Here is a 14,337-nt window from a genome sequence, read left to right as displayed (position 1 = left end):
TTTACAACACCATATATATGTCTGTACTAAACCGTATCCAACATCAAACTAAAGGAACTAACTTTATTTGATATAAATATTAATATTGCATTTTACTACAGAAAATACCTAAAGTGACAGATATTGAGCTACTTGGGACACATCAGTGTTTCTGCTCCTTCTTTCTTCACAAAAGAATCTATATTTCCAATATAAAACTGAATTCATGCTTTTTTTTTTTTTTTTTTGAAAGAGAAACATGTTGCAGGACTTCTGAGCAGCCAAAGAAAACAATGTAATCTGAAAGCTTGTCCAGGTAACTACAGACAGACAGGATCACAGCTGGGGCTGTTGAAATGCTCAAAGTATCTCAAGGTGGTTCAGTCAGTACTTTAGGGCACTGCAGGAACTGGAAACACCTCCCTAGACCAATGGCTGCCAACCACAGTACTGTCCACTGCTCCCCATGCAGACTATTATAAAGCATTATGAGGTGATAATGCTGTTTTCCCAAAGTCTGTCCTCGCTATGATTGTACTGCTTTTAATCTACTGCCTCCATGTCCTACACAGTAGTTAGTATCACAAATCTGTTAAGTGTGTTCAATCAGTAAACATACCAGAGAAAAATTAGCCTTTAGACCCCTCTGTGGGAAAAGAAATCTTATGTGTAGGAACACTATACCTGTTCACCACCATCAGACCCTTTAGGTAGGCTAAACGCAGTAAACACATTAAAAGCAATAGCTACATCTATCATAACCCTGAATTCTAGCACTCAGAACATACAACACAGAATGCTCAACATCTGTCTACTGAATATAATAAACAAACAGAATCCCACCTTTGTCAGAGATCAGTCCTTTGAATCAACTTAAACATGTAGTGAAAAGTGGACCAATTTTGTCAAACATATTTTAGACAAAACACATGGATTCACTGGGCAGTAGCTTACCTAGTGTGAATAGCTGGTTTGCCTAAGGTAGCCTTTTCCAATAAAGCAAAAAGACGACTGGAAAGGTAGCCCAGTTAGTAAAATACTTGTCATGAAAACATGAGCACCTGAATCTGATACTCAGAACTCATTAAAAAAAAAAAAAAAAAAAAAAGCTCAGGTCAGCACTAGGGAAGCAGAGGCAAAAGCAGGAAGATCTCTGTGAGTTCAAGGCTGGTCTATACAACACATTCTAGAACAGCCAAGGCTCCATAGCAAAATACCACCTCAGAACAAAACTACCAGCTGGGTATTAAAGGCAAATGATACGCTCAGCCTTACCCCAGGAGACCTTTTGTACAGGAATACATAACTGTACTAGGTGCTAAGAATAAAGAGAGGCTAAATGCTGACCTGTAAAGAAGACATTTATACCATCACCTATAAACTGCAGATGAGGGAACCAAAATATGTAAGAACTTTGAAAGAAGAATGCTATCTTTCTTCTAGGCGTGATGCAGACACTCCAGTCAAGGATCAAAGCAACTGTACTTGCTTACACACAGCCTGCACAAGAATGGGCCTGTTAATGGTCAGCCAGATGGGGTCTTTCTCCCAGGTCTGACTCAACTAGTGATTATTGATAGATTTCAGAAACTGGGGAGTCACTTACCACTGTCCACTGCCATCAGGGCTCTTTGGTAAGCCCACGATACTCCAATGGAGAAACATATACTCAGTCACATTGATGGCCCAAGTTAAACACAGTGGGTCACAAAACAAAAACATGACCATGAGACAGGAGCCTGCTTGGAGAAGAGGGGTGGGGCTAGCGTAAGGGAAGTGCTGTACACACGTAAACGGGGCGTGGTGGCATATACTTATTACATCGGTTCTGGGCACAGGCAGATCCTTGGGGGTGGCTGGCTCGTCAGCCCGGCCTCACCGGGGAGTCTCCAAGCCTGTCAGAGTCCCTATTTCAAAATAAAATGGGTTGTACCCAAAGAATGATGCTGGAAGTTGGTTGACTTTTGGCCTCCACACATGGATGTACACACATCCACCTATTTATGCACCTACTGAGTTGTAGTAAACACGATTTTAAAGAATGTCGACAGCTGAGGTCTTTCTTCAAATTAAAAAGAAAAAACAAATTTTAGATGAAGTCTAACTATCCACAACAGAAAGTAACACAATTTCTACCATTTTTCTAGTCAGGCTAAGGAACAAGAAAAGGAAATAACTCAAACTCCCTGGCTGGCTCAAAGAATAAAGAGAAAAGGATTTCATTTGTTTATTTCTATAGAAAAATCTATGTAAAAATTAACTTTATGACAATATAACTTCTCTTCCATGGAAATGTTTTGTGGAAAATGTACCACAGGCTTAGGGAGTCGGCTCAGTGGATAAAGTGCTGCTGTACAAGCATGAAGAGCTAAGTTTAAATCCGTACAGCCCACAAGATGTCATCTGTCTGTAGTCTCCAACAGTGAGGCGGGAGGTGGAGACAGGAAAGGCACTCCAAGCTCCCAGGCGAGCTAGTCTGTCTTCAGCAGTGTGGAAAGGCAAAGACTGACATCTAAAGTCTGTCTTCTGACCAGACATATGCACTGTGCCACACTTGCACTCACACACATCACACATACACAGACTTTAAGAAGAAAATTATTGAGAGAGAACATCTTAACCTTGTTGACTACTGCAGCTATATTTTAAACAAACTTTTTCTATGTTACTTGATTAATCAAAATTGCTTTTAAATTTACTTTTTTTTCCTAAAATAGGTACTTGCTGTATAGTCCAGGCCAACTTCAAAGTCATAATCTTTCTGCCTCTGCCTCCCTAGGATAACAGACACAATACTTGTGATGAAAATGATGTTAAATTTTCAACCATATTCTAAAAGCCCTAACTGAGTGGACCTTTGCTATAAAGCTAATGTGGAAAAAGAAAATCAAAGCACCTATATAACCTTATAACAGGTATTTATGATTCTTTCTAGAAAGGTGTGTCTGTTCCCAATGAAGTCTACACAGCACATTAATTGTGAGATGCTGATGAAGGGGCAGTGTCAGTAAGAGATATGGTGCAGGTTTTACCACTGATAGAAAAAAATCACAGTATCAAACTATTGGTAGCCATTACATCATTTTTCTACATTTCAGCAAAAACCCATCCCATCATGTTCCTTAAATGCAAGCCCCCCACAGCCCCATCTCAAGATTACTTTCAGCTGCAGTTGCCTGATCAGCTTCTGTCTGTTCATTCTCTGCACTGGAAATATCAGATCCGTTCTCAGGCTCTATGTCATCTTGGAGACTTTTATCCACATCGTGTGTTTGGGGATCAAGATCCCCTTCCTGTTCTTGGGCTATATGATCAACAGTCTGAGGTGGCAAATATCTAAGATGAGGTGACTCGGGCTCGTGATGGCTTACTGGAGACTGTAACAAGTGATGCTGCTGCCGATGTCTTTCTCTTTCCATTTGTTTGGCTTCCTGTAACTGGAAAGAACAAAATGATTTCTGGTACTAGTAAAATAAGTAGCTTCAAATTCACCCAACTACTTATTAACCCTTTGAATAAGGTATCCTTTTTCTTTGGGCCTGGAAATTACAGTCCATCAGAACCAACATAAAACATACTAAAAGAAACAATGTTACTCCTTAAATGTCTGGAAATTGGTGCATAAGAAGAAGGAGAAAGTCCTCAGTAATATATATATTTTATTTGCCTATATTTGGTGTTCATACTTTACTATTTTTATTTATATGCATGTGTTCTCACAAGTGAATGTCACATGTGTCCCATGAAGGCCAGAAAGGGTACTGGATTATAAGCCATCTGATTTGGATACTAGGAACCAAACTGGAATAACAGCAAGTGCTCTTAGCTACTGAGCTATCTCTCCAGACCTTGTATTTGATGTGTGATTTTATGAAAATGTACTATCTAAACAAAATAAAAACAATTTTAATGCTCCAAGTAGTAACTGGATTGCTGCCAATATATATTTACCTAAAAACAAATAAAAATCAATAAGAACAAAGTACAAAAGTACATCACACACATATTTATTCTCATTCATTCTCTCTCCCCCTCTCCCTCTCCCCCTCCCCCTCTCTTTCTCTTCCTCTCTCCCTCCCTTCCTCCTTCCTTCTCTCCTTTTAGTCTATGTACCTGGAAATAAAAACTAAGAAGATACACAAGAAACATTCATATGGGGTGATTAGGAAATAGGAAAAAACTTTCCAGCACATACCCTTTTGTAACATGTTCTGACATTATTATACAAACACTTTTTAAATTATACAGTGTATTAAACCACAGTTGGTAAGTAAGACTGCCATGAGGGGTTACATCATTTGTTCAGTCATCCAGTAAGCATAAAAATAATTACATCTATCAATGTTTGACTTTTACTTTAGAAAATCTGTCTTTTTTTGTGTATATAATATCATCTAAAATGAAATCCCAGTATTTCATTTTTTAGAATCTTATTGTTCCTTATGTATCTCTTTCATTCTTCATGAGCTGATACGAAGGATTATCATAGGGTTAATTTCCACAAAGATAAATATTTTACATTATTAAATAATATCCCATAATCTCCAGTAACATTTCAAATTACATAATTATATTTATAAGAATAAAATTGATTCTAATGTCTAAAAAAACCCCTATGGTTAACAGTCCCAAACTCTTGTTTTACAAATAAAGACACTATTAGATGCATAATTAGAGTGGAGACAAGCTTCTGAGACTACTATGCAGCTTGCTCATAATCAGAGGGTCTGAGAACATCACCTTTCAACCCAGTGAAGCTGTGTCACCAATCCAATCACTAAATTAGGCTGCTCTCAGCTTTGATGAGAGAAGCTTCCTTTGCAGTGGGCAGTGGTTAGAGACTCAGAACTCATCAGGAGAACTAAGCATAAATGACTGCTGAATGCTTATCCCTAAATGAAACAGCTATATCAACCTCTCCTGCCTTGAGGTCAGGGAGCAGGAGTGGAAGGAATGTTACGAGTCAGAGAGGGTGCCGAAAAGTGCCATCATATGCATCTTTTAGACACATGACGTGGCCATTCCTCTCATGAATTCACAGTTCAGTTACCTGCAAAACATGTACATCACCAAACCAGCCAGCAGTCTAGTGTGGGTGGAGAAGCTCTTAAGCTCTGCACCTAGGTGAGGAACTACTGGCAACTAATGGCAGCTAGGAAAGGGAGAATACATCTTCTTCAGGGATGCGGCCACTGGTAGGTAGCCCATGCTCCAGAGGATCTGACCATACCATGTGACTGTAGGTAACACTAATTAGACTCAGTAGTTTGTTTGTTTGTTTGTTTGTTTTTTTAAGGAGAGGTAGAGAAGAACCAGGCAGTAGCAACATGAACTGGGAGGGTAATGTGTTGAGGGGGTGGAGAGGAATGATAATGTAGCTATGACTTAGATGCACTATGTACATGCATAACATTTAAAGAACAAACAACAACATCAAATGAAAAGCCACATTTCATACTGCGTTATAAGGAAATCAAGGGAGAAGTCTAAAATGAACTCTATGATGTTGAACTGGAAATGGAAATGTCAATATAAACATTTGGCTTTAAATATGCACAGAGAAGTCACATATGCATGTAGAGAAGGGTGGAGGAGAGACTAGAATATATGCATACTTTCCACCTATATCTGCTCAGAGAGCCAGGGTCATAACTAGAGGACATACTAGTTAACTTGGTGAACCCCAGAATTTGGTTTCTAAATAAATGTCCTTGCCCTACTGAAGGAGGCAAGCTCCTTGTTGAAATGGTTGCTTTCAAAGCTGAAAAGGGAAAAAAATTAAAAATCAATAAAATAAGTGACTGTGTACTGAACATAAATTGGCTGTCCATATCATACCTATCGTGAGGCTCAGGGAACATCATGGCAATAGAGCAAAAAGACCCAAAGGATGGCAAGTAGTACTGTCAAGTGCTGGCCTTGGGACATGACACGGCTGTTGTGCACATGAACTCACAACAGCTGTAGCTACAAAAGGCTAAGCCAGTTAAAAATTTCAGAAAGGAATGGGCAGGTACTTCTGAGGGATTACCCCGACAGAGGTGTCTCTAGCTCTATTGCTGGGAAGCTAAAGACAAACAGAGCCTGAGGTTGACCCTACCTCAAAACAGACAAACAGACAGACAGACAGATAAGACAAAGGAAGACTCCCAGTGTCAACATCTGGCCTCCACATACACATGGGAGCATGCCAGCATACTTTACACATATATACACATGAAATTTCAAGACAAAAACAAAAGAAAAAACAGGTCAAGAAAAAAGAAAAAAAGTCAAGGGTGAAGGAAAAACCCCTCTCAAATATTTCTGCAGTCTTTCTGCAAAATAAAAGATTTTGATTATGAAGACTTGAGAAATAAGATGTAAATGAAAACAAATAAAAAATCAAGCTTAGTCTGTAGTTCTTAATTTTTTCCCAACCAACCTGAAGTAGGTTTAAGGATAAGAAACATCATAGTGCTTTACTGCATGGAAGAAATAAAATATACTAATATACTTCATCAATATAAAAATACACCTCATTTTGAGACTCAATTTTATATGTGAACAGGTCAAATGAGGTAGTTTATATCTACTTTATGCTTTATTAAAGTAAGTTTGATAAAAATATCAATTCACAAACACCTCCATGACGTAATCAAGCATATACTTTTTTTGTGAGATTAAAAGCACATCTTGTTCAAAGTCAAACAAGTCAGTAAAATAAAAGGCCTTGGTGTTCTCTCACCCTCTTTCAATACTTACTGCTTGGTTTTCCATGCGTGCAAAGATAACATTTAGCATCTGAGTAAGAGTAGCTTTGGCTGTTGTCTGATTGATGAGATTTTTGCTGGCTAAATAGATATTGTAGCATGTCCTCACAGCTTGCAGCACAGTTCCTTCGTGAATTTCTATGTGTTGTGATGTTACTGCAGTAAGTAAAGCCTGTAAGGAAAGAAACACAAAAGCAATTTTCTGCATCCAGAGTTTATGCACAAAAAATACATACTTTCATTTTAAAATTAAAAATTTAAAAAAATGACACTTTAGGAGTAATGTGTATAGATTTCTATCTACCATGAACATGAATAATTACCAACTACTAAAATATCTGAGGCCTCCACTACTCTAGAAGTAGTTTTCTCATAGGCCTCTGAACTCCCGAGCACTCTAGCTAAATTTCATTAGAAATAGTATTCGTGTTCATAAAAAGCAGAATGTTTACACTATCATAACTGAGGTCTCATACAATACACATCAATATATAAGCACACTAACACTACCACAGGTACATTAACAACTACAACATGGCTAGTTTTTCTCTAAAAGGATTCAACCATCCAGATTCATTACAACCAAACTTGGACTTTTTTTTTAACAGGCTCAATAGATGGATGGGCACAAAAGAGTACTGAAAGCTGGTTAGACAGACAGTATACGTGGTGATACATGGGCTAAGAAGGGACACCCCGTAGGAGCTAACAATTCAGAAAACTAGTAAAGTCACAACTTTATGAATCATCTTAAAACTAGAAAGATGTATATAAAAAGCAGGGTAGGTTCAGAAAAACTCAAGACTCAAAGAATTCAATCCTAAGTGGGATGGCCAAGAGGAGAGATATAAAAATGTAGTTTTTCTTCTAATGGAATAAAACAACAGATCTTATATAGGTTCTAAATAATATCCCAATTGTCTGTCACACCCAGACAATTGGGACAGAAAACAACTCTTCCTAATATGTTCAAGGTGAAAAGCTGCTGTTTTAAAATTGTAATAATAAAAATAACACACTGATTTTTATATAATTACCTTTATTATCTGCAACTGAACTCCTTCATCTGTTTGAGGGCCTTGGAAGCAGCCACATATTGTTTCAATAATTCTATCAATTAACTTTTTGCCTGGTGTCGTACTATCTGGAGCACTGCCAGTCAAGTGCCCATAAGCAATAAGTTTCTGAAACAGACATAATAGAGCACCTAGTCAAGAGAACTAATACATACACTATGAGCTGAAATATATGTGAATGAATATATACTAAATTTTAAACAAAAACATCAAGGTATAAATAATCAAAGCCAAAGACTACTTTTTCCTGTAAATTACTATACTTGGAAAACTAGTTGTAGTTGCAATAATCACAAAAACAAAGCAATAACAAAACTAATAGGTAATACTTCTAGACAGCCAGGTCTTAATATCTAAACCAGGTTTTACTGATAGTATTTTTTGGGGGTGGGACTATCTTAACACTTTTAAATGACATCAACTCTCTTTCCAACTTATGTCATCATTTTTTTATGACATCCAGTTTGCAAATAGTGGCTGCAAAAAAAGAAAAATCTCAGAATTATCCACTCACTACTACCATTTGTACTAGGAAAAAGGCATGAGATGTTAGTAATGCTAATTTTTCAGTGAAAGCAAGGTCATAAATCAGATGAATTTATCTTTAACCCATCTTAAGAACCAGTCATCTCTTCTTGGCTACTAAGCTTTTAGTTGAGTGTATATTACCTCCAAACAGTGACACTATCTGAAAACAAACACCCAAAATCTGGAAACATGCCTCACAGAATTTTTACGATATGGTGTGTTTGTGTATGAGAAAAAAAAGGGAGAAAGTACTCATGACAATTTCTGACATTAATGAATGTCACAGGGTGAGCAAAATAGTAAGATGGCAACAGTGTCACCATGGAAATGCTGCACTCTATAAACTAGCAGGGGTTTAGTGAAATCGCTTCCAAGTGATGACTTCAGCTCAGTGGTACATGCCTGTGGGACTCTCTACTTGGAGGCTGAGGTAGAATGACTGCTTGAAACCAGTTCAAGGCCACACAGGGAACATAGTGAGTATCCATCCCAAAAACAAAACATACAACAGTATTGTAGCACTGATGGGAAGAGAGCAAACCAACACCGTAGGTTTTGTTTCGCTAATGGTTTTGTTAATACTAAGAAGAAACATCATTTTGCAGCTACTGTGTATCTGGAATATAAGTGACTATTTTGTTTTTTACCTCAAAAGTTCAAGGCTTTCATGGTCATGTCTAAACAATCAACTGTGAGCAATATTAGAAATACACTGAAACCAGACCGCTTTAGATACCATTTTATACATACCTGCAAACAGTCTAGAGATGTACTAACTATGCGGGGACATTTGGACTGGCATGCCAACTCAAAGGGTAAGAAGTACTTGTCTGCTTCAATAAAATTTGTCTTTGATTTCACTGGTGGAAGGGTGCCTGATCCAGCTTTTGCTTCTCCATGAGGAGGACTAGATAAAAAAAGAAAGTTTACATAGAATACCATATTTACCTTGATGATGACAAATCCATGAGGAAAAAATATCAGTCATGAAAAGCACCTTACTACTGACCACTTTTCTGTCTTTTGTACTTCACAGGAAAGCACAGCCTAGGGAGCTCAAGTGATCTTCTAGGGTGACCACTGGCAGTGACCTCAGCTGCTGGATACAACATGGGATTTCTCTCTTTTTCCAAAGATCCCAACATCTACCATGTAAATACTTCATGAAACTTGAAATAGCCATGGACTTTCTGCATGTCCTTATGCTGAAGTACACTTCTGAATTATTTCTACAATGTTCTAAAGAAGCTAACATGGTCAAAGAAATATAGTAATTTTTATAAATATACATTGAACTTTGTGAAAAGAAGTTAAAATATAGCTATAAGTGTTTTGGAAATGTCTAACTTACATGAACTTGTTTCTTAAGAACTATTTTTAATTTTATTACAAAGATAAAGAAAATCTTTAATGCTAAACTATAGATAATTGTATTACTATTTTGGTCAAGACTGAAAAGTATGCAAATTAATTTTATAAAACCAAAAGAAATCATACAAACCTTTGTTTCTCAGTTTCAACTTTTATTTCCTCTGGTGAAGGCAAAAAGAGAGAAGCATACGTTAGTACGGGGAGACAGAAAGTTTACTGGGTAATTTGATTATAGTCTTCATAAGCTCATTTGGGACATTAAAAACAAAACAGCAAAGTTGCAAATTCAAAAGAAAATCAGTTCTCAAATTTTATTTCACCTAAATATAGAAATAATAGATCACAAAGAATGTGAATCAACAAACAAAGAATTTGAATTACCAAAGCATTCCCCCTTTCTCTTTAATAACTACATTAACCAGAAGTACTAGGAAAAAATATTGTAGCCACAATCTTGTCTGTCTGTCTGTCCGTCTGTATGTGGGGGGAAGGGGCACTCTGTGTCTCTCAGTAAGATTATTCTAATAGAATTATAACTTCTTGAAAATGCTTGTATGTGTTGATAATAACTAATTTTTCTAGTTAGAACTATATTTGAAAAAACCCTATAAAACAAGTATGTCCAATTTTTAAAATTAATCTTTTAATGTAGCATGCAAAATAAATAGTATGGCATTTCACATAGCTTTCTTTTCTTCTTTCCCTCTTATCACCCGCTTCCTGTGTAACCCTGACTGGTTCATTTCCCCCTCACTGGAAACCTTCTCTTCTCCCCATGCACTCCGATATTCCTCCCCTCTGCTTTAAGATCCTCACCTTCCTTTTCATGGTGCGCCTTCCAGTTTCATGACACCCCACCCCCACCCCATGCTCCTGTAAGTAACTGCAATTAAGCTAATTGCTTCAGCAAGCTAGAGTTGGGTAGTCATTTTTGGTCTGTCACTGGGGTAAAGAGATATTCATGTCTCTCCTCAGAAAAGCTAATCTAACACCTTTACTATTTACTGACTACCTTCTATTGTCAAGCACTATATGAAGTATAAAGTAACTTGCTCAAATTACTTTGCTATAGCACCGATTCTGAAACTATATACAACTTACTCATTGTCTATTGTGTGCCAGGCATTTGATATCAGGATTTCAGTCTAGTTGTCTGAGGACTAAAGCCTTTCCATCTTCCCAGGGATAGGAGTAAAGAAGGGATAATATAAACTATCACTTGGAACTGTTTAAAGACACAACTTAATAAAGATTTACAGTGCTTAAGAGAAATAAGACAGCACAGAAAAAAAGACACCAGCTGATCATTCGTACATGGACTCTAAACGCCAAGCTCACAGGAGGAGTAGAACAGTGGCACTGGAATGTGCAAGAGGCAGGATTTGATTTGAAAAAAACAAACAAACAAAAGGTTCCAAATGTCAGTTAGATAAGAGGGGTCCACTTTAGTGGGGATTTGTGGACGGTAAGAGTGTGTTTAGTCCTTTGCTGCATTCCTAGCATCCAGCTCTGTCAGTCACACAATAGGTAGACATTCAGCAATGTTGCAATGTACAGAGCCCTACAAGAGAGAAACAAGATTAAAATTGTGTTCTGTTTTGTGTTTCCTTCCTTCTTTTCTCCTCCCTTTCACTTTGGCTCTGGAATCTAACACTGGGACGGAGAATGATGCTGAGTGTTCCTAAGACCTGGTTTCCAATTCATTCAGATCATAACTACTTAGAAACTTGATTTTGTGATATGTTTAACTGGTTAGAAAAACACACTATAAAAACAAGTAATTTGGAGAGGGGGGAATCCCACTTCTTTGCTTATCAGTATCAGTCTCAAATCCAGGGACGCTGCCTTCTTCAAATGAAATAAAACGTGAGTGATTTTAATCAACAGTTCTCAAAATTATTTTGCAGGAAACCACAGGAAGAAATGTTTCACTTTGGATCCCAGAACACACCTCCTATGTAAAAAAATTCATCATTCCTTTTTATCAAAGGGATATATGTACCCTCATGCTGTATTCTTTTATAAGCTACAATACCAGCTATTAGCTACGAAACTGACTTCATAATTAACAAGGCTTTTTAAACTACAAACAAAAAACTATGTATTTTAAAGCTGAGGAAACAAGAATAAGATACCCAAGGAAATACATGCCAAGATACATTGTAATTAAATTTCAGAGGAGCAAAGAGGGAAAAATAGTGAAAGCAGATATAGAGAAATGACACACTGTATACAAATGTATTGTCTGAATGGCAGCAAAACTATCATGCAACACCATAAAGGCTAACATTTAAGTCAGTGGCACATTTCTATCACTGTATATCATTTTCAGTGGAAAATTTAAGGCTCTGTGGGCTGGAAAGATTGCTCACCAATTAAGACAATGGCTGCTCTTCCAGAGGTCCTAAGTTCAGTTCCCAGCACCCACATGGCAGCTTACAAATGTCTGTAACTTCAGCTCCAGGATATCCAATACTCTCCCACAAATATACATGCAGGCAAAACTCCAATGCACGTTTAAAATAACAATAAATAAACCATATTTTAAAAGCTTATTTAAAAAGTCTAAACCTTGTAAGATGAAAATAACAAGAAAAATCAGCACTAGGGTTACTTTAAAGGAATTCAAATGTTCTTCATGTTAGCAACAAACATGGTAAAGAAAAACTGAAACTTCAAAATAATTGAAGAAATATAAATATAGAAGGGAGAATGAAAAATAACAATAAGATGTCTGAAAGTCATAAGGAGTATTATTAACTACCTAACTAAAACATACACCTATATCATACGTAAGTCTGTATACGAATATGTAACTTATATATTTATTTTACTTAATACTCCTTATGTCACACAGAGAGGGGGAGGGAGAGGGAGAGAGAGGAAACAAACAAACAAAAATTCCTATATGGGCTTACAATGCTCTCCTCAAGGGGCCATAGAGTTCCAAAAACCCCAACACCAAGCATGAGAAGTCCTCTTCTGAGTTGTTGGTCACAGCCACCCAAGAGAATTCCAAATATTACAGGCTAATTGCTGTTGCCCTGTGTTGCGCTTCTTCCTCGGGCAGCTAAGGTTAAGTCACAACTGCTGCCTGAGGACCAGAAAGTTTGCTGTGAGACTGTCTTCTTTTTTTTTTTTTTTTTTTTTCTTTTCTTCGGAGCTGGGGACCGAACCCAGGGGAGACTGTCTTCTACAATGTCAGAGAAACTAAATCTAGGAAATCTCATCAACAAGGCTGAACAAGGATAATATGTCTATAAGCTCAAGGGGTCCTAACCCCACACCAAAAGCTATAGAAAATTAAGGAATACTGAGAATGAGAGAAATAGTCTTCCTCAAGGAGGAGTACATTAATTGGTTATTTAACACCAAAGTCAGCTCTGAAAACATACAAACAAGTATCATTATATGGACTGAGCAGTCTGTGTTTATATATTTTAAAACGCACACACAAGATTTAATAAAAAGAAAGAATCTGAAAGAGGAGTGGGGTAGTATAGCAAATGGGTGGAAGGAGTTAGAGCTTCAGATGTAGCTTTATGGATACTGTAGCATGACTGTAATCAATTGCTTTCTGGTTTGATTTGAAGTCTGCTGTACAGGCCAAACTCAAACCTGGTACTGTAAACCTGATCAAAATGCTATGGCAGGATAGGTCTGACTCTAGTAGAGAAACTGTTGTTGTTTTGCTAAGAGGATATGTTGTATTCACAAAACTGCTTTCTACATACTTACGTTAGTAGAGAGTGTTGCTCTCTGCTTTGGTAAGAGAAACTTGTTTTTGTAGAGGACAGAATTATAACTGGCCAGCATGCTCAAAGCAAGCCCCAAAATGAGACAGAACTGAGAGAATACAGAAGAGGGTGCAAATGATAGAGAAGAGTGCTCTATAACACTGTCTTTCCAGCTACAATATGGCTGTTGCTCTCCTGAACTCAAAATGGTTGGGATTGCTTGCCCATAATCACAAGCCTGGGTCTACCAGCATTCCATCATGGATAAGGGAAAACCTCCTCTGGCTTCAACCCTCCTGAAGGAGCTACTGTCAGTTAATGGCTGCTCGGGATGGGTGGTGAACACATTCTTTTTGTGGTGTCCCTATTGGTTAACTTGCTCATGTGCCTCACCTATAACCCCTCACTTATGCACATGTAAGTAACTCTAAACTTACTAGGTCTCGGTTGGTCTCTGTCTCTGTCTCTCCCATGTGTACTCACACATACACATGTACATACATGTACACACACACAGACACATAAATATTGAGGGGTAGAACTAGAATAAAAGGCAGTCTATGCAGAATCCTTGAGAAATTACACAACTTTTCAGAATTCCAAATACATTATCAGAACTTTTTGTGACTACAGAAGAATTTCTTAAGTGGGAATACTGAACTAAAACCCTATCTCCATCATGGTTTATGCTGTCACAGACAGGAGAAAAATACCCTGCAGAGTCACTGAGAATATACAGAGCAGACTAACACTCTACATTAACATATCTAACTACTGATTTTATATACACTTACATATGTTTGTCAGTTACATGTTTCATCCCTTTTTCTGTTTTAAATTTTCCTTTCCTAGTACTGAGGACTGAAACCAGAGCTAAACCACATGCTATGTGTG

At 37.4% G+C, this 14,337-nt stretch overlaps 1 protein-coding gene across 3 annotated transcripts in view; it reads right to left on the bottom strand.

Annotated features, from left to right (window-relative positions):
* Window positions 1-14,337, bottom strand: part of Arfgef1 (ADP ribosylation factor guanine nucleotide exchange factor 1) — a 94,731-nt gene that overhangs the window by 68,090 nt on the left and 12,304 nt on the right. For all 3 annotated transcript variants that reach the window (XM_017593322.3, XM_063287518.1, NM_001277056.1), the window contains exons 2-6: window positions 9,837-9,867; window positions 9,086-9,242; window positions 7,769-7,915; window positions 6,724-6,903; window positions 3,140-3,416 (exon numbers count right to left, since the gene is read on the bottom strand). In XM_017593322.3, coding sequence (XP_017448811.1) covers window positions 3,140-3,416; window positions 6,724-6,903; window positions 7,769-7,915; window positions 9,086-9,242; window positions 9,837-9,867 — 792 coding nt within the window. The remainder of the gene's footprint in view (window positions 1-3,139; window positions 3,417-6,723; window positions 6,904-7,768; window positions 7,916-9,085; window positions 9,243-9,836; window positions 9,868-14,337) is intronic.

The sequence above is a fragment of the Rattus norvegicus genome, chromosome 5 (genome assembly GCF_036323735.1).
Source record: "Rattus norvegicus strain BN/NHsdMcwi chromosome 5, GRCr8, whole genome shotgun sequence".
In the NCBI taxonomy this organism is placed as follows: Eukaryota; Metazoa; Chordata; class Mammalia; order Rodentia; family Muridae; genus Rattus; species Rattus norvegicus.
Note: the sequence above shows the minus strand (reverse complement) of the source record. Positions and strands in the feature narration are given on the sequence as shown.